The sequence below is a fragment of the Xenopus tropicalis genome, chromosome 5 (genome assembly GCF_000004195.4).
Source record: "Xenopus tropicalis strain Nigerian chromosome 5, UCB_Xtro_10.0, whole genome shotgun sequence".
Lineage (NCBI taxonomy): Eukaryota > Metazoa > Chordata > Amphibia > Anura > Pipidae > Xenopus > Xenopus tropicalis.
Window position 1 is genome coordinate 48,929,247 of NC_030681.2, and position 21,068 is coordinate 48,950,314.

General features: G+C 39.8%; 1 protein-coding gene across 3 annotated transcripts in view; it reads right to left on the minus strand.

Annotated features, from left to right (window-relative positions):
* Positions 1-11,087, minus strand: part of ccdc170 (coiled-coil domain containing 170) — a 33,469-nt gene extending 22,382 nt beyond the window's left edge. The window contains exons 1-3 of one of the 3 annotated variants that reach the window (XM_031902429.1): positions 10,826-11,087; positions 9,594-9,670; positions 4,955-4,982 (exon numbers count right to left, since the gene is read on the minus strand). In XM_031902429.1, coding sequence (XP_031758289.1) covers positions 4,955-4,982; positions 9,594-9,670; positions 10,826-10,984 — 264 coding nt within the window. In that variant the 5' untranslated portion in view covers positions 10,985-11,087. Of the gene's footprint in view, positions 1-382; positions 481-4,954; positions 4,983-6,632; positions 6,672-9,593; positions 9,671-10,825 lie in introns of those variants that run through there. The other 2 variants (XM_031902430.1, XM_031902431.1) reach the window with 2 other exon arrangements.
* Between the last annotated feature and the right edge of the window lie 9,981 nt (positions 11,088-21,068).

The following is a 21,068-nucleotide window of genomic DNA, read 5'->3' on the forward strand; positions in this document are numbered from 1 at the left end:
TTTTATTTAAATAACTCACATTGTTAAAATATATTACCTTTTTTTGCAGTAATAATAACACAACACATCTAAGATATAATGAATCCTTATTGGAGACTAAACAATCCTATTGGGTTTATTTAATGTTTAAATGATTTATTAGTAGACTTTAGGAGATCCAAATAATGGAAATGGACCCCTTATCCGGAAAACCACAGGTTCTGAGCATTTTGGATAACAGGTCCCGTACCTGTATTATCTAAATGATAAAGTACAGACAATGACTGGCATTTATTAACAACATTTGTTAAGCATGGAAGCAAGATCATAGTCTGCTGTACACAAGCATTCTAACTGGTCAAAGGACTGAAAAATCTTTCCTGTATATGGCCACAATACTTACTACTACATTCTTATTTGATGCTGCATGCTTTTCAGTCTTTCAACTGTTAAACTGAAAACATTTTTCTCAGCTTCACTTTGAACTTCTGCCATTTGTCAAGATGGCTGCTCGCTTCCTTCCTTTTTGGCCCAATGACCAATCAGGTCATAGATTCCTAAAACATGGATGTTTGTGTTTCACTTGAACTCCTATAATTACGAGAAGTCTAACATATTTAGTGCTATACTACATGGGAGATTTTGTTGTTGGATCGTTAGATCTCATCCAATGTAGTCACATGGCTCAAAATATAATGGGACTGATAGAAAAATCTACTGTGTAAACTACATGACAGACTTGCCATTTAACATACTGTGCCTGTCAGAAGAGAACACTGCATGCTGCCTCAGCATCCAACAAGATAAAATCTAGTGGTGTCTGAAAGACTTTTTCTTGCTGAAATACATTGACTGTCAGATATAGATGAAGAAACAAAAGACAGTATCCGACTTACACGACAGTGATCAGATTTTGGAGCATCCCACAAAATCATATGCTGTCGCACGACAAGATTTTTGTCTGACCCACAAAATCTGACCAAAATTGTTATATTATATTGGTTTCCAGAGCTGGATTAAAATTAAATGGGGCCCTAGGCTATTGCTTTGGGACCCCCATCTTCATCTCTTCTGAAAGGTGCCTGTGTTGCATAAGTAGAATTGTATGATTTTTACCATCCGTACAACATAGATTTGTATAGATGACGAGTAATTGGGCTTTGTTTGTTTCTATGGGATATGTAACACAATATACGACTATTATCAGTTAATCACACCCCATCTCTGAGAGCAGTGTAGATTATGCTTATCAACAAGAATTACCATTTGCAATGAAAGCATATAATATATAATTACAATAATAATGATACAAACATTTTGCCTGAGATTTGTTCCAACAAGCATTATTTATATTAATGGGTTTGCATACAAAAGTTTCTGTGGTGGGTTCCCAAGGATTTTGTCTGCAACTGAGCATAAAGGGCAATGTTGGAACTACACTGAGGTGTCATTGGTCCTACAGTTCATTTGGCCTTGTATGCCTAATTTCCGTTTGAGAACAAAGAGAAGGAAAGGATGGGATGATAGAAGGAATAAATGGAAAGACAGTAGTATATAAAGACAAGACCCTATGGGGAAATGTAATAAAAGGTGCAAAGTTTGCTACAGGTCTAGTCACGTATAGCAATCAATCATCAAGTAGCATTTACTGGAACCTGTAAACACCAGCATCTTATTGGTTGCTTTACGTTACTTCACCTGGGCAAACTTAGTACCTTTTATTACATAATAAAAAGGGTGATTGATATAAAAATGGTTTGGAGAGTGGCCTGTTGTTTTCTGGTGGGCCTCTTTCACATCAGTCTGACACTGATAAGGGGCCACCTATTGGGCATCTTTGATGCAATAGAATAAGGTGCATAACTGAGTGTAAAAATTATGCTTTAGTTCCTTAATGCCTGGCAGAAGATAACCAAAGAACAGAGGTCCCTTTAGTTAAAAGTCACATCCATACAGTATCTGTAGATGTATTAAAATGACATTTGCTGTAGATTAACTAAGGTATTTGGCTCTATTGCCTACTGTAACCTTTTAGTTGTGACAACACTGCGTTAATGACTGGACCGGTCTAAGGTGACAAATATGCTCATAACAGAATTCTACACCTTTGCTGGGTGACTAACATGCAAAACATGAAGCCTTTTGAAAGAGCATCTTAGCAACTAGTTTTGTTTATTTGAACACAGACTCAAGGAGTAACTATGTACAGTGACTCAATATAACAGAGGTGTATAGGCACTTGGGTGTTAAGATATATCTACACTATTTTAGTTATATGTTATTTAAAGGCACACAAAACTGAACATACAAAGTAAGTAAAGTGGGGCGGCATTAAGAAAAGGGCAGAATATGCAGTCACAGTAATGCATTGGTATTTTGTTGACACAGCCCACACATTGTAAATAAGCATCAATCTGAGCCTTTGTCCAGGAGTTACATTATCTGCTGCCAGTGCTATCGTATCTGTCATTTTGCATTGGCTTAACCAAGCAAGTATTGGACAATTTTTAACAGATTTTTTAAACAATGGAGAGCTAACTACAGTGTTTATGTTCTTCACTAGGCCAAGCAACATAGCAGACACCACCATATTAAAGAATATACTGTATAATACACAAGAGCCACAAACATCCTGTAAATTATGTTCTTAAAAATGTGATATGATCAGTTATAATCTGTGCTCAACAATGCAGTTTCAGTTACATAAGACTCATTAGAATTTGCACATTACCTGTAATTCTACAGCCCCTACCTGTATTTATATTTTACAACAGAGAATACATTACATCACTATATAATCTACAGTTTTGCAATTTCCCATGGGTCAAACTGTAAATTATATCTTTATTAACTGTAGATGTCCGACCGCACCATTTATAACACATATGCTTGTCTCCCATTTCCCCCCCACCCCTGCCTCTTTTTTACTAAACACTACCATACGCTCACTTGCCTACACTCTGGCCACCACCCGTAGCAACAGCCTATAAAACTTCCCTACAACAGCACACTCCTTGCTCACCCACCACCACTGTCCCCTTCTCTTGTTCCCCAAGGCAAACACCCTCCAGCTGGTCACTTCAGCCACCACTATTGCCTGACCAACACTGTCGCTGCTTCCTGCCCCCATCAATCCTGCCTCCTCCATCCCTCCTCCCTGCCTATCTTTCTGGCTTTTATGTAGTCATGTAATTCCTCTGTGACTTCTAAGATCTTTAGAAATTAGAGTAGAGGGTACATTTTTCAGTATATAAATGATACTCAGAATATACAGAACAGCATATACCTAATTGCTTTACTGGGTATTTATAAGAAAACAAGCCCTAATATTAAAGTGGTGGATCAAAACAAATTGTCTTCATATAGTATACTTCAAATAATGACAATTAAGACATATAAATAACTGCTATCAATTTTTTTATTTTTTTTTTTTAAATGCTTATTTTTTTTCAAGTTTATTTTATATATATGTATGCCAGATTCACACCAAAATCTGAATGGGAACAAAGCTGGGTAAATGTGTCCATACATGGGCAGATTTCAGCTGCTGATTTGGGTTCTTCAGACCGATTCTGCAGCTTATCTACCCGTCTATAGGCACTCTGTATCTTGATCGGGCAGGTTTAATTTTTGCTGTCGGGTCAGGGACCATTTCAATGGTCAAAAGATAGAATGGCCCAAAGATAGAATTAGCCCAATAACGTCCACCCATACGGTCGCCAAACAAGCAGATAACACTGTATAGCAATCTTGTGTTGAAATCAGCTTGTGACAATTGCTTTTGTTACATCATTTTGCTAACTTCACTGTTTCCTGTGTAACATTCCAGAATTATGTAGTGTCCCTGACTCTTCTATAATTTTTTTTTTGCACATTGGTCAGTGGTGTAAAAAGGAATGCAGAAAACTAGATTTCTATTTTGCTTATTAAACCATTTTCCAAAATGTGACCTGTATGTATGTCTGTCTATGGCATTTATTGTGGGCTGCAGCGGGTCCAGTGAGGTGGCAGCCTATTAGGTTAAAGAATACTGACCCATCACTTCTATGAGCCCCAAGGCATGCTTGGAATTTCAGTATCAGAGAACAGGCACATTTGAAAAAAAAAAAAAAAAACATACAGGCATTTTTATCAAAATAAGCAGAAACAATGTTTCATGTTTATTACTCTAAGGGCTCTGGCACACGGGGAGATTAGTCGGCCGCAACAAATCTCCCTGTTCGCTGGCGACTTATCTCCCCGAAATGCCATCCCACCGGCGAAAATGTAAATCGCCGGTGGGATGTCATACGCGACGGTGCAATTTCACTGAAATCGCGCCGCCAGGTATGCCATTTCGGGGAGATTAGTCGCCTGCAAACAGGGAGATTTGTTGCGGGCGACTAATCTCCCCATGTGCCAGAGCCCTAAGTCAGCATGTAAGTGCTTGGAGGTACCCTCTCTCCATATACTTTCCCTAAGGTGTACAAGACCAAAAGGCAGATTAATCTGGTTAACGATTAAGATCAAGCAATTTATCACAGGCAAAATACTCAGGAGCAAGCCCTGATTCAATAACAGGAATATCTGAATAGTAAAGAGCAAAAGAGCACACTCATGAACTTATAGGAGAAAGCCCTACAATTGTGCATGTTACCTGGGTCTAGATAGCCTTTTTATTTTTGAATTAGTGACATCATAATGCAGCGCCAGTGCCGCTGGTTCACATTATTGCTGGTGGGAAGGCATTTTGGGGAGATTAGTTACCCGTGGTAGCAGAGATTTATCCGGGGTGATTAATCTCCCCATGGGACATTAGCCTAAAATGATAATATAATAATAATATGAAATAAGGTCTCCGGATCATTATCTCTCTCATGACGTGGGTTTGGTTGACAGCTCTGAGTTTGTACTAGTCTTTTTTACAGTGGAAACATCTGTGGCGCAATCTTACTAGCTACAGGAATGATTCCTATACATGATCTCATTCACTCACCTTAAGTAGCTCGCCTCTGGTCTTTTGTCTAAACACAAACAGAATAAAATATGTTAAAAGATGTCATATTTTTATTTTCTGTAAATTATTCTCAAAAAGACTGAGAGAGGATGTTAACAATTTTGTTCCACCTATATGTTGCTGAACTACAACTCCCAGCATACTCCAACATATTATTATTATTACTTAAAAACATGCTGGCAGCTACAAATATATCAGAAACACTTGCAGAGACACATGCAACCTTGGCCAACACTGAAACAGATCAAAACACTTGAATTCCACAAAAAAGGGATCATTTAAGTACTCCTCTATTGTTTTTTATGAAAGAGAATGTTAATTTCATATTAATTTATTTCATATATTTTTTCTACTCACCCTAAAAATTCTATACGTGCATATGGCCATGACTCTCTAATTAAACAGCGAGTCTATAGACTGACGGGCCAAGGACCGCAACAATGAACCGATTCTGCCCCCGATCCGACAAATCTCAAACTTGCCGAATCGAGATCTGGACAATTTTAGGCCAGATATTGGTCAGGTACCCCTGTCGCCCACACAGGGGGCAGATAAGCTACCAAATTGGTCTGAAGGACCCACACTAAGGGGCTGATTTACTAATCCATGAACCATGAACATCCGAAAAGCGTCCGAATGCGGTTTTTTTCGTAATGATCGGTATTTCGCGATTTTTCCGTCGCCGTCGCGACTTTTTCGTAAAGTGTTGCGACTTTTTCGTAGCCGTTACGACTTGCTCGAATTGTCGCAACTTTTTCGTAGCCGTTGCGAAAAAATCGGAAAGGTTTGCCCGCTGTTTACTAGCGCTCAATACGAAAAAGTCGCGACAATTCGCGGAAGTTGTAACGGCTACGAAAAAGTCACGACAATTCGCGCAAGTCGTAACAGCTACGAAAAAGTTGCGACAATTAACGAAAAAGTTGCGACGGCCACGGAAAAAACGCAAAAAATACTAAAAAGTCGCAAAATGCTCGTTTCTAATCCGATTTTTTCCCATTTGGGATTCGGATTTGTGGATTAGTAAATCAGCCCCTAAGGATACTGCAATAAATCTTTGCTATTGCAGGCAACTAATCTCCTGTGAATGCTTTCCCATGTCAATAAAGTAAATTATACATTCAGTTTTAGAAAGTGCCGCATCCTTCTAGTGTTTGCATCACTTAAAGGATATGATTAACTAGTACAACATAGTGTACCTTATAAATAAAAAAAACATTTCTCCTGGCTGAATGTTCTGGCTAGATATAGCAGGACCTGAGTAAGCCTATAGTAACTGCCGTATGTTTATACTGTATTTATCCTTGAATTATGAGAACACTATTTTAATTGTGAGTCGGATATACTTCTCTCTCCTCTTGTATGTAATGAATTAGGTACCAGATTCCAATTGATTGAACAACTAACTAGCCAGAACATGTTTTAATATTTTAAAGTTTTTTTAATTGTAAACTAGCGGGATCCAGGACAGACACTTTCTTGGCTTTAAGGCAGTTTATTTACACAGGGGTGCCCATTTCAGCATACAAAACAAATCATAAAAATAAATCCTGCCCTCTGGGCGCTACCTTCACACTTTAGATTAGTTCCCTCACTAACTTGGGCCCCTTGTGGACTACCAGTGGGAAAACACAAATGTTGGGGTCACCCCTGTACTCACAACACTTCTAGGGGATTAGCTCAGCCTCCTGGCTTTCCTTTCAGCTCCTTAGACCCTCAGTCTCTTGGCAGCTTTCTCCAGTCTGGGCTCCCTCTGCTTCTGGCAGTGGCAGGCAGCCCCCCAGCCCCTCTGGGAGTCCTAACACAGAGAGGTGTCCTTCCTGCTCTGTGCCCTACTCTGAGAGACTGTCTCACACCTTTCTATACCATTAAATACCTTTTCCACAGGACAGCCTTCCTGTGGAAAGTATGCTCCAATAGGTGAGCTGGACTACTGGAATGGATCGCCTGATCCACTTGTTCTATCCAGAACCCTATGGCTTCCAGGGCCAGGCAGCACAACCTTTTAAACAGAGCAAACCTTCTCCATTTATCAACCTCTACCTTAAAGGTTACATCTCCCACTATGGAGAACTTGAAGGGAAAACTCACCTTTTCTCTTATTTGTTGGGCCATTCTACCACATAATGAATTAAGATTTTGATTCTAATAGATGTAGTAGCCTATTGGTCACACCACTTCATACCCCTCCTTTGTCTATTTATTAAATTAGGAACATGATTCTAATTGATTAAGTGATTTATCAGCCACAACATTTTCTATTTACCCTAATAACCCACTCTCTGATTATCTATTTATAATAGCATTGACTGACGTTGTAAATATCTTCTCCTATTTAATGTGTAAAATAGAAAACATGCACCTTGGTTTTATTTGTATTGTATGAATTATATGTTATTGGTTTTTTTTTTTATTATTCATTGATTGTGGAAATAAATTGATTGATTTTACTATAAGTAGTGATTTGTGAGCGCCAACTCTTAGGGTTAATAAAGTAAATTGCCAGTGGGAAAGTTGCCCAAAGTTTTCCTGAGATGCAGCTTCGGCCAACTTAGAAAAAATGATGCGCCACGTTTGTTTCCCACTAGCAATTCACTTTATTGCTGGTGGGAAGGCATTTAAAGGAGATTAGTCCCCCACAGTAGCAAAGATTTGTCACAGGCGACTTATTTTCCTTTGTGCCAGTACCCTAAAGGGCAGAAAATCTGAGAATAGAGATTAATACAGAAAAACTCACCTACTTTCTCTTTATTCTTATAGGATTTTTAGAAGTGTATTTATCAATGTGTGAAAGTTCACTATTTGATAAATACACTTTAAATCCCATAGGAGTTTTTCTGTGGTAAACTCTAATCTCACATTTTGCTAAATTTGCTCCTCAGAATATTAGTTCCAAAAAACCCCAAAAAATACAATTTCCCCAGTGCTGCAAACAATGTAGGTTGCAAATTTACATGTCCCTGCTACAAGTGTGCAATTTTGCACCCCTTAGTGCTCATTCTCAAAACAGAGGCAAATCTGTTCTGTTTGTACATATACAAAGTGCAATGAAGGCAGGTACAGCACAGCCCTATACATACAGCCTGCCATAGAGCATTTGGTAAGGACAGGGCTCCATAGCCTAATACCTGACTTGCACAGCTGAATGATGCAAATTAAAGGATAGCTAGGGGGAAGGGGTGGGGATGCCTACATGCCCCCACCCACCCCTTATGAACACAGTGCTGCCAAAAGCAGGCAGTGCTGTATTAATGGGGTGAACGCTGGTCTCTGGGATCCATTTTAGAGCACAGATACCTGGGCAATTTTAAAAAGTGCAGGTCAATTGTAATGTGCAAAAATGTGTAAGTGCAAATGTGGTGCACTTTGCACCCTGATGCTTGATAGAAACTCTTGTGCCTGAAAAGGTGGTATGCAGCAACAAAAGAGTTGGGTTATAGGTAGGTTGTGAGGAACTAGTGTTGGGGGGTGGGGGTGTGATGACTGGGCCACCACAACTTCACCTGACACTGTAAGTTAGTACAAGTTAGTGTAGTATTGTGCAAGTTAGTGTAGTATACATCATAAAATACAAAATGGTTAAGGGACATCCTATTCAGTGAATATGAATTTACCAGTACTATTTTCAAGGGTACAATTCCCTATCAATGTCATAAAAATACAGACACATTATGAACTATATATTGTAGGTAAGTTTTTGGTCTGTGGAAGGAAACACCGAAAGAACATACAGAACGGATAGTGCTGTGGTTGGAAATTCAACTCAAGACCCCAAGCCTCAGCTCTGTGTCAGAGATTCATTTCACAAGAAGAAAACAGAAGCTCATCTGTTACTTTGCAGAAATGCTTGAAAAACATAAAGGTACAATTCAGATGCAAGATCTATGTAGCACACAAAGTTATACTCATAAGTTATCAAGTCTGCAAGGAGTTACATGCACAATATCCCAAGAATGACTCTGCCTGGAGCTGATGAGCACAGCAGGTGCCGGACCTCTCTGCATGTTCGGGCACTGTCTATCAATGATATACATCTGGGGTGCAGGCTCTTAAAGACACACCGTATAAATTGGAAAAATGGTTTCTGTTATAGCCATTACGCATTCTTCTTAAACTGCTTAGTACTGTCATAGGTAGGCATTGTTATCAAACTTTAAATGGTACTGTAAACACTGTGCAGAACTCACTAAGGGTGCAAAAAATATGCACTTCTAAAAAAAACTTTCCAATAAACATTCCGTAAAAACTTTCAGTGGTTTAACAGTTATTTGTCAGGTGTCCCAGGCACTAGACCAGGGTACAGGTAAGCAACGGGAATAACTGGGGGTGCCTAGAACTTTGCACCCCAATGATTTTATCCTTTTTTTAAAACCAATTACTTATTTTAATGTATAATGGAAATCTAAAAACAGGTTTTGGGTTTTTGAGTTTTTAAGGTTGTTTAGAAAGGCAGAAAAAAGAACTAAAAGGCTGGCTATACATGGGTTGCCCTTAGAAATTGTTCTGCCCTATTTGGCAACCCAATATTAGCCAGGTATCACCAGCTTTAAATGACAAATCACGGTGATGATCTTGGTTTTAGTGTTATGGCTTATTTCCTAGCTTGTTTTATCTCCTTTACCTCCCAGTACTCCAGGTTGCAGGTGAATCATCCAAATGTTCTGCTTGCCATTTATGTATGGGATATTGCTCCTGTACCTAAAAGAAAATAAACAGAGCGATAACATAACCAAGTGCCCCTTATTGGCCACACTACCATAATACACACAATACAAATATGTTCTTGTTACAACACAATGTTATATAAGATGGAGAATATGAACAATGAAACACTGGCTTTAGTTCAGTTAATGCAGGACCCACTAGTATTTCAGACTGAAGCCTTTACACTTTTATATATATATATATATATATATATATATATATATATATATATATAGTGAAGATAGATATATATATATATATATATATAAAGTGAAGATGGATCTGTGCTCTACTGGTATTGTGTACTTGATTCTCTATTTCACTTAAATACAGCATCAAATCCAATGTTTCGGTCCCAACTGGGACTATGGTTTATATAGAAGCTCCATGTTGTTGCTCCCACCCTTCTCAACAAAATGACAGCCATTTAGGGGTTTTAACCTTAAAAGCATGAATATGTCCCATTTCCCTTCACTGAAAAATTTGCGCAACTGTGGAAAAATTTGTGAAACAGCAATTTGTGAAAGGTGGCTGTCCCGCAACTTTTTTGCGGCGTGGAAAAAAATTTTTGTGCCAAATTTTTGCTGTTGTTTTGCAAAAACATCCGCCAATGAAGAAACGTGGAAGTTCAACGCAAATCCATGCCTGGAGAAAAATTTTGCTCATCACTAGTCCCTGAGTAAAATGTCCCAGACCAGGGATGAATTTGACATAGTTGGCCAACTCAAATATATTACAATATATGGACAATTAATCCCTGTTTTGTTTAAAGGGGATGGGGGGGTATTTCTTAATAGCTTAATGTACAGAATGTCTTAGTTTCTTGATGGTTACACAAGCTTTTCATTTACAATAAATCCATAGCTTTTTTACTAAAATATATGCGTAGCCTTTCTATACCTGGAGCACTGTCCTCTTTGCCATACATTTCTGTTATTAGTATGGCTATATTATTATTTATATTGTTGTGGGTTATAGACATTTCCCAGGAATCCGTTTTGCTACTTGCCCTGTACATACAACTTTAAAATTCCCTCTTGAATTTCAGCGTTACAAACAGGAGTTTGTGTTCATCAATTATCCAAACAGTTAAGAGGCAATGCTGAACAAACAAGTGACACTTACAGCAACAATATCTATGTAACTTACCCCAGAATCTCCTCTCGATATAGGAATAGTGGGGGACAGGGAGCGAAAGGCTGTGTTGCTATTCACATCAATAAACCTGCTGCTATGGGAGGCATCAGCTTTTGCAGCGCCAGATGAAGTCGGGTTGTCATTGATACTGTTTAAGCTGCTGTTACTCATCCTCACGGGGAACAGGATTTGGTGAAAAAATAGAAAGAATCTAGCTGGGCCTCTGTTCTGATGCTCCCTGAAGAGCTTTACCAGCTACAATGAGAGTTCAAGGGTTACCAAGAGACCGTGTTACATAGCAACATGTAAACAAAAAGGCATGGCTCTGCTAATGGGTAAAAGAAGGGGAGGTGTTTCTATTTGCTGGGAGTGGTTTTAGGATCAGTGCTGCTGGTTGAATGTCATGCAGACACAATAACATTTTAAAAAACCTAACCCATAAATAAGTTAATCTTCTAAACATATTTTTTATAGCTAACATGTTAGAGGTAAGCAGCTTCACTCTGCTATTTAGTACAGGCTCAACACACACTACAGTCTCATATACCCAACAGAAAGTGATATACTCTCTGTATTTGTCTATATATTTTTCAGCCATAAAGATATAGTCAAAACAGTTCAAATCCGTAATACTGGGTATTGACGATTGGATGTCTTTTGGAACTACAACTACCAGACTCCCCAACAACCCTAGATATTTTTTGCAATAAACTATTAGTAGCGCCCAACAACTACAGATATTTGTAAAACTGCAAGTCTCAGCTTACCCAAAATTCCATCTTAAACTACAAGTATGAGATCCCTTATTCAGAAATTCAATATCCAGAAAATAATTCTAATTTCTAAAAATGATTTCCTTTTTCTTTATATTAAGGGTACCTTATACTTGATCCCAGTTAAGCTGCATGAATCTATATTGGAGGCAAAACAATTCTGTTAGGTTTATTTACTGTTCAAAATATTTTAGCAGACTTTAGGTATGAATATCCAAACCCCTTATAAGGAAAATCCTAGGTGCCAAGCATTCCAGATAATAAATCATATACCTGTACAACTATAAACAAATACAGGTATCGGACCCCTTATCTGGAAACCCATTATCCAGAAAGTTTACGGAAAGACCATCTCCCATAGACTCAATATTATTGAAATAATTCTCATTTTTAAAAATGGTTTTCTTTTTCTCTGTAATAATAAAACAGTACCTTGTACTTGATCCCAACTGGTTTTGGAACCAAAACAATTCTATTGGATTCAATTAATGTTTAAATAATTTTTTTAGCAGACTTAAGTTGGGAGATCTGAATTACGTAAAGACCCCTTATCCGGAATACCCCAGGTCCCAAGCATTCTGGATAACGGGTCCCATACCTGTATAGAACTTGTTAAAATACAACTCCTATGACTGAACTACAACTCTCATTATCCTAAATACAGATTTTTGTTACAGCTCCCAGCATTTCTTGACAATTTCAAATAGTATTAATCTAAAACCCCTAGCCCACCCAGGAACTTTAGATATTCATATATCAGCTAGCAACAGCTAACATTACCAGTAGTTCAAGACATTCAGGGGGCAGGGAACTGAAGCAATATCTGGAGGGTTAGTATGAGTTGCTTAACCATAAATTATAAAAAGACAAAGCTTGTTACTAAGGCACAAAGGAACATCACAGTTTGGCAGTGGATAGGGTGGTGCTGCTTTTAATAAACAGAATATTATTACATAGGATATTACATTTATCATCAGCTCCTTGGGAAACTATCATGTAAATCAAAATGTAATATTATAATCAATATTTACAAAGGCTTGTAATGTACTATTAAATTGCGAGTCTATACAGAGTTAAATGTAGGTGGCGGCTACACTATTTCAAATTATGTCACTAAAACTGAATCTCTCCCCACTGGCCTCACTCTTTTTATATAAGACACAATGCCAGTCTTTTTATGTAAAGCACAATCCCTGCCCACTGGCCTTGCTCCTTTTATAAAGGGCACAAGGACAGCCTACAAAGTACAAGAAGCAGCTGGAGGCTTGTAATTATCATCTGTTTTGTTTGGGTAGAAATCTCTGGATCCCCACAATGTCTGAATGGGTCTATATAACAACCCAATTTTGCTGTCTTTAAATAAATGAGCCCTAGTTATACATACCAGCTATACTATACATATATGGGTATATTATACTATAAGACTGCTGCTGCTTTTTCCAGTGTGCAGTGGATACAATATGAGAGGGGGTAAACAGGCAAAGGCTGGACTGAGTTAATAGATATATGTACTGTACATTGGGTTTTGCATGCTATGAGATGCTCATTTGACATGTTGCTGCCACTGTGGCAGATGTGTAATGTTCTCTTCTAGTCCTTTAGTATGTTACAATTCTTTAGGCCATTTACTCCAAGTAGGCAGTAAAGACTGGTTTTTCTGGGTTCTGTTTCTTTTTTTACACTGGGTCTTGTCCTACTCCCCTCCTGTCTGTGTGCATTTCCTTTGATTTATCTTTTTAAGTTGTTTTCTGTTGTTTTCTTGCTTCGTAGCCTGGCTGACCTTGTTGATCTCCACCAACACAGGGAAGCTTTTGACATGAGGCAAAATGTGAACTTGCCTCAGGTGGCACTTTACCATGAGTGGCAAAAAGTCCTCCTAGTGTGTTAAAGAGCAGAATTTATGTTCTTGTAATAGGAAATGCAGTTTTGTGTAGGACAGTGAAACTGTGCTCTCGGCACTAGCAATCCTCCCCCTGCTTCAGAGCATGGAGGGTGACATTGGGTCTACTGCCTCAGCCAACAAGAAAGCCAAGTGCCCACACATGTAATCTTGGCCTGACTGTAACAATTCTGTTTCCAGCCCTTAAGTTGGTCCTAAGTGCAGGGCACCCGAGGCAACCCCCCTTTCCCTGCCCCACATGCACTTCCCTTTAACTCACATACAGAGCAGTGGGGAGAGGACGCAATGAAGTTTTCTGCGCGTCTGGTCCCTATTCTTCGGCGTGTGAGCAAACTTTCAGTGCAGCTTGGGCAGCATACCGCCCCTAAATTTGTGCCGCCCTAGGCCCAGGCCTTTATGGCCTTGCCACAAATTCAGGCCTGCCTACATGCACATATAATAAAATGAAACAAAGTTACATATGATTTTTGATCTGTTCATGCTGACTAGATGATCCAGACTGCACTTTTTGGTCTATTTTTTATTACAGGCTCTCCCATACTTGACTCACCAGTGTGATCTAGTGGGTAAGCTGGGTACCCCACACAGTAATCCCTGCCAGCAGCCAAGTAGCAGAGGGCTCAATTATTAACAAGGAACAAGTTGACCCCATCTGTCAGCATGGTGAATGCTTTCTACACCAAATCCCAGATTCGGCTTAATCCAATCCTTTTTTAGCAGGTTTTTGACCGAATCCAAGTGCCTGGCCGACTGAATCTGAAACGTTAAGAATAAGGAATTGGCATCATATTTCCCACGTGCTATCCAAGGGTTTTTCCCCCTTCCCTTTTATGTAAATTAGGGTTTGGATTCAATTTGAGATTTAGTCCTATATGCTTTTAAACTGAATTGTTAAAGGAATGAAATACCTTTGGATTAAAGTCATACATAAACATTATTAAGTGGGCATCTTATTTCCTGGACCTGTTGCCCTATGTGGACTCAATGGCCTCACAGAAAATCATTTTTTTCACTGAGGGAAATTTTGGTGGAGAAAATGCCTATGCAGTGCCATTATCTTTAGTAATGCAGTGGTGTTCTAAGGATAAAGTTCAACAAAGCTCTATCTCTACATGTGGAGGAACCACTCATTGGGCCCCCCACTGTCCTTTTGAGAGTGCAGTGCCAGTAAGTATTCATCAGCTGTTAAATCATGTTAAGCAATTTAGATACAGGTACGCTCGAGCAAGCAATAAGATGTTGTCAGATCACCAAAAGACAAAACTTATATCACAAGCTCTGTTATCATATAATGGGCCAGATATAAATCAATGAGAAAACATTACTTCTTAGTTTCAGTTTTTTCCCATAGTGCTAAACAGTGGAATAAGTTTTTCTCACTTCATTTCATCAGGCTCTATGGAAAAAGCTGGAACTGAATTAGAAGACAAGCTCTTCTCGTCAAACTGAATCTAGCCCAATGTATCTGAAAACATGACCAGGGCCAGTAATAAAAACATGTAGTATAACTGCACAACATAAAAACATGCAGTATATCTTTATAAATGATCCATGTTTAAGCAGGGTTAGTTTTAGTTGATCTTAAAATAAGTATTTTTCTTTTTAAACTTATGTTTTGAAAATAGAGTTGCTGTGGTTATATGTGTGTATATACCTGTTGGGGGCTTTAAATTCATTAGTTTCAGAAAGTCTTTTTGTAAAATTCTGGAAACTTGAAGGAACCACAATGCATTCCACAAACCTGATTTATTCCCCAGAGGCACCTTTGTAGTCACCCTCCCCCAGTCTGCACCCTTCCCCCACACATTCCTTGTCACAATAATCAGCATGCCTTAACTGACCAAATTGGATGCACATACACTATAAAGGGTTTAAGAGTTCTTACAAGTAACATCAAGTTAAAATCTTTCATTTACAGGTGAAATCTGTTTGTCCAGCACCTGCAGAAAAAGTTCTGTTACATTGGAGAAAATGTATCCTCCTGTAGGTGTGCAGAGAGCCATGAAGAGTATTTTGGAATATCTCCAATCACAGCTATGGCACACAGTGCAGAGATGTCAACTAACGTTTAAGTAAAGGCTGAGTAACTGCCCCTCCGCTGGAATCTGCTTTATGGTGTGTCTGCGCCCAGAGACACTGCGTTGGCATGATTGTAGACACAAAGAGCAGATTTTGATGGCAAGTATGCTTTTTATTGCTGAAATCTGTCTGTGTTTCTGCACCCAAGCTGAGAAAATGCCCCGTGTGGCAGCAGCCTTAGCGGAAAACTGTACACCTCTATTCCCACTGGCATATTTCATTTGATAGTAAGGTATCATTGGTGGTTTAAAGTGGACTCATGTGACATCATCCTATAATCTATAATCCTATATATCAATAATTAAATTCGATCCAAGCAAGTTTTCAATATACATCATTAAAAAAATTGGTTCATTGGTTCCAAAATTATGTATAAATGTAATTGCTATTGAAAGCAGTATATATTTACATTTTCTGCACTCTGGCTCTGACTCCTGAAACAAAGTATTTACACCTACCTAGATGTACATATTGCACACTCCCCACTACACCCCTTCTCTATTTTTCATCCAGAATCTTTTTTCATGTTTTTCAGCCTTCTCTTTCCAAGACTGTTTTGGTTTGAGTCCCCTTCCCTTTGCATGGGTTACTACTACTACCAGAGTAAAACTCTCTCCCTATCAATTTTTAAAATCAGAAAGCTTTGTGGTTTTCCACAAAACACTCCCAGTCTGATCAGGTCAGACAGATCTTTGCAGTTTTCCTGTTCCCGCATTTCTTTTTTTAGAGTTCCATGTTTTCTCATATCTGGTTTCCTTAAATGGTCCTACATGTATTTGGTCCTTCTGTTCTGTCATGTTTTCATTTCCTTTGTTCTATGGGTAGAACCCCCAGCTACATGGTGCAAAGGTGTGTCCGGGTTGGCCCAGAATATGCACCACCAAACTGATTGATTACAGCGACAAAACAAAAATGTTACAATATGTAATGGATAGAAAACTGGCTCACATGGATAGAAAACTGGCTACAGGATCGGGTACAGAGGGTGGTTGTTAATGGTACCAGGCCCGGATTTGTGGAAAGGCCACAAAGGCCCAGGCCTAGGGCGGCACAAGTTTAGGGGCGGCACGCCGCCCCGCCGCAACAGAGTTTTTGAATTTGTCTCCCATACGGAGCAGTCGGGACCTCTCCCCACTGCTCCGTATGGGAGTTTAAATGCGCAAATGCGCATTGATCGCGCATGCGCACTCAGGGGGAGAGGGCGCCGGGCGATTGCGCAGCCGCACTCGCGGGGGCGGCCTCGGGGCGCCGCCAAGTTAAATCCGGCCCAGAATGGTACATTCTCTACTTGGAATAAGGTTCTCAGTGGGGTCCCTCAGGGTTCTGTACTGGGTCCACTTTTGTTTAATTTGTTCATAAATGACTTAGGGGAGGGTATTATGAGTAATGTATCAGTGTTTGCAGATGACACAAAACTCTGCAGACCAGTAAATTCTATCCAGGATGTGACATCCCTGCAGCAGGATCCTGACCAACTGGCAATCTGGGCAGCTAAGTGGCAGATGAGATTTAATGTGGATAAATGTAAGGTCATGCACCTGGGATGTAAAAATATGCAAGCCCCGTATACCCTTAATGGGACTGCACTAGGCAAATCCATAATGGAGAAGGACCTTGGAGTCCTTGTAGGTAATAAACTTGGCTGTAGCAAGCAATGCCAGGCAGCAGCTGCAAGGGCAAACAAGGTTTTGAGCTGTATTAAAAGGGGTATAGATTCACGGGAGGAGGGGGTTATTCTTCCCCTTTACAGAGCACTGGTAAGGCCCCATCTAGAATATGCTGTTCAGTTTTGGTCTCCAGTGCTCAAACGGGACATTATTGAGTTAGAGAGGGTCCAGAGAAGGACAACTAAGCTGGTAAAGGGTATGGAAAGTCTCAGTTATGAAGAAAGACTGGCCATGTTGGGTCTGTTTACACTGGAGAAGAGGCGCTTAAGAGGTGACATAATAACTATGTATAAATATATAAAGGGATCATATAATAACCTTTCTAATGTTTTATTTACCAGTAGGTCCTTCCAACGGACACGAGGGCACCCACTCCGTTTAGAAGAAGGGAGGTTCCATTTAAATATTCGGAAAGGATTTTTTACAGTGAGAGCTGTGAAGTTGTGGAATTCCCTCCCTGAATCAGTCGTGCTGGCTGATACATTATATAACTTTAAGAAGGGGCTGGATGGATTCTTAGCAAGTAAGGGAATACAGGGTTATGGGAGATAGCTCTCAGTACAAGTGAGGGAATACAGGGTTATGGGAGATAGCTCTTAGTGCTAGTTGATCCAGGGACTGGTCCGATTGCCATCTTGGAGTCAGGAAGGAATTTTTTCCCCTCTGCGGCAAATTAGAGAGGCTTCAGATGGGGTTTTTTGCCTTCCTCTGGATCAACTAGTAGTTAGGCAGGTTATATATAGGCATTATGGTTGAACTTGATGGACGTATGTCTTTTTTCAGCCCAACTTACTATGTTACTATGTAATGAAACAAACAAGCTGCTTGTTGCAAACTTGACATGGCATGAAATGTTTTTTGTTACAGGTAAGTAGTGTACCTAAACTCCATACTGTATGTAAAAAGGTCTAATTGCAATCATATTGATCCTGGGCAATGCCACAATCCACATCTCAGCCCCACTCTAACCTGGCTACATTAGAGCCTGCTGTTCTTTATAAAGATGTGCCCTGTATCATCTATTCTGACAAATTGTGAAAATGCAGTGAAGTTTGAATACATTGTCAATACATATCTAACACCGGCTCTAGCTTTGACTGCTATTTTAATGGCCAGACCAGTGAAATGCTGGCCAATGGGCAACCATGTAGAAAATTAGGAAGAGATGTATGCACAGACCTCCAGGAAAGAAAGTCACAGCACAATAGACAGGAGCCTTGCAAAGAATTATATGATTGTGCATAGTGTTTATAGGTGTGAGGGTTTCTAACCTAGAGAGAGGGCAGGAAATAGCACAAGCTCTGATATTTTTACAACAAGGTCTGTAGAAAATATTATTGCTGAATCTTGTAAAATAAAGAGGATCCAGGATTAATCTGACATTGTTTGACAGTTAGAAAGTGTTGGCATCACTGTTGCTTTATAGAATAAAGATATTTATCAAGGGCAAACTTTATTGTCAGACTTTTTCTATTCCTAAAGTAGAAAAGGGCATAGTATGTAAATTAAAAGGGACAGTATACCCACTTGTTCAACATAAGTGAAATGAATAGGGTTTGTACTGAACATAATTTTTCCCCATTGTTTTAATCAGAAAAAAACATGTTTTTTGTTATTTCTTGAACACTACAGGAGAAACAGGGAAATTGATGCTACTCCATGATTGATTCCATTTTAGATTACCAGTGCACAGATAGAGCAGAAGCCCGTTACGTAGTAGAGAAATTATTTGTGCTCTGGTTATTTCATTGCCTAATTGCTCATGCTCTCTGTGCCCAGAGCAGCTTATGTTGATACACATCCTGCCAAAGACAATGGGGAGGGGGGGAGGAATTCACAAAGGCGGTGATATTGAGACAATATAGAAGTGGAGATAGATGTGTCGGATTTCCCGCCATATTTACAAACCTCTATCTCCACTTCTGTGTGTCTTTTGAAGACAGTTTTCGGCTTTTATCTTAAGCACATTTTTTGAGAATATGTCTTTAGCTCTTCCTAATCCTGTCAGTCTGCCATCATGTGACTCTCAGCTGTACCTGTGCCTTGTACTAGTGATTATGCCTTTCAGAGAAGAGATTTCCTGTCTATTTTAAAGGCCAGTATGGAAGACCACGTGCTTAATCACCTATGTGTCACCTCCTATTAAAATATGCCCCAATGAGCAAATTTGGTCAAAGCTGATGACTTTTTTCCCTAAAAAAACGAAACATCTGCAAGTTAATAAAATCCGAGAACAGGTATGGGACCTGTTATCCAGAATGCTTTGGACATGGGGTTTTGTGGATAAGGGGTCTTTCTGTAATTTGTATCACCATACCTTAAGTGTCCAACTGGCGGCCCGCGACCCCCCTCTGTGTGGCCCCCCACCTGTCTGGCTGCTTTTATGGCTTAATTTTGTGTAAGCTTTAAATGGTATCAGTACTGAGTTTAACTGGCCTCCTGCATGGTTCTCACCTGAGATTCAGGCTGTAATCCCCTGTACTGTTCACACCTTTTAATCTCTGTATTGTTCACCCCCTCCATTGTTCACACCACAGGCTCAGGCTGTAATCACCCATATTGTTCTCCTGTTCACACCTCAGACATTGTATGTACTGCCTGGCCTATGCTGCCTGTGTGTAGACAGCATAGGGTAGGAAGAGTATGGCACATAGGCAGCATAGGGCAGGGAGGGTATGGCACACACAGGCAGCATAGGGCAGGCAGAGTATGGCACACACAGGCATCATAGGGCAGGCAGAGTATGGCACACACAGGCATCATAGGGCAGGCAGAGTATGGCACACACAGGCAGCATAGGGCAGACAGAGTATGGCACACACATGCATCATAGGGCTGGCAGAGTATGGCACACACAGACAGCATAGGGCAGCCAGAGTGCTGCCTGTGTATGCCATACTCTGCCTACCCTATGCTGCCTGTGGGAGGTGAACCTGGCAGGGGTTTGTTTTGGGAGTTTGTTAGCAGTTGGAAATGGTGATTAAATGGTCCCTAAGGTGTGTAATTATATGCTGGGGGTTGCTGTGCTATCCACAGGGGAGGATGAGGCATATGGATTTAAGAGTACATCTTAATATGACATAATATATTTCTTTCACATATGAATGATGGTTGATATCCCTGCAGTGAGGACGAAGCATTTGGGTTTTTGGCTTCCATTGGCAGCCCTCCACCATGTATGCAAGAGAAATTCCGGCCCTTGGCACTGCAGAAGTTGGACAGCACTGATCTAGAACAGTAAATAACAGTTCACAAGAAAATAGGCATTCTTTTCAAACCTCTTTTAACTGGCCTTTAGTCTGGGTCCCTAGGGGGGGTCAGCCCCACAGTTTGGAAACCACTTATTGAGAAGGCTGGGACCTAGATTATAGAGCCTTTATGAGCATAAGGAAGATGAAACTAATTTATAAAAACCTATATTTTAAATAATCTCAATTTAAAGAAATAAAACTAGAGCATCAATGCATCAAAAAACAAAACAAACAAAAAAAACACAATATATGCATTTGTTGTGTTCTGTGTGCATTTATAAGCATAAAAAAACCCTGTGTGCAAGAGCCCTTAGAAAAGTTTTATTTAAGGTGAGGTTGGGACACCAATAGCGAATGAGCAAGAAAAAACCCAAAGGAAGATCTTAGAGAGGGGAGTTCAGTCTCATGAGCATAGAGGCGGTATTGGAAAGCATATGAACTGATTAGCTTATGCAACAGTGTCTAGGTGGAGAACCCCTTTAACTAAACATCGGACCCTCTACCAAAAGTGAAACACCCCTCTTACTGTAAGCCTTTGGTTTGGGGCATGAACATTATAAATAAATGTCATTCCTGGACTTATTC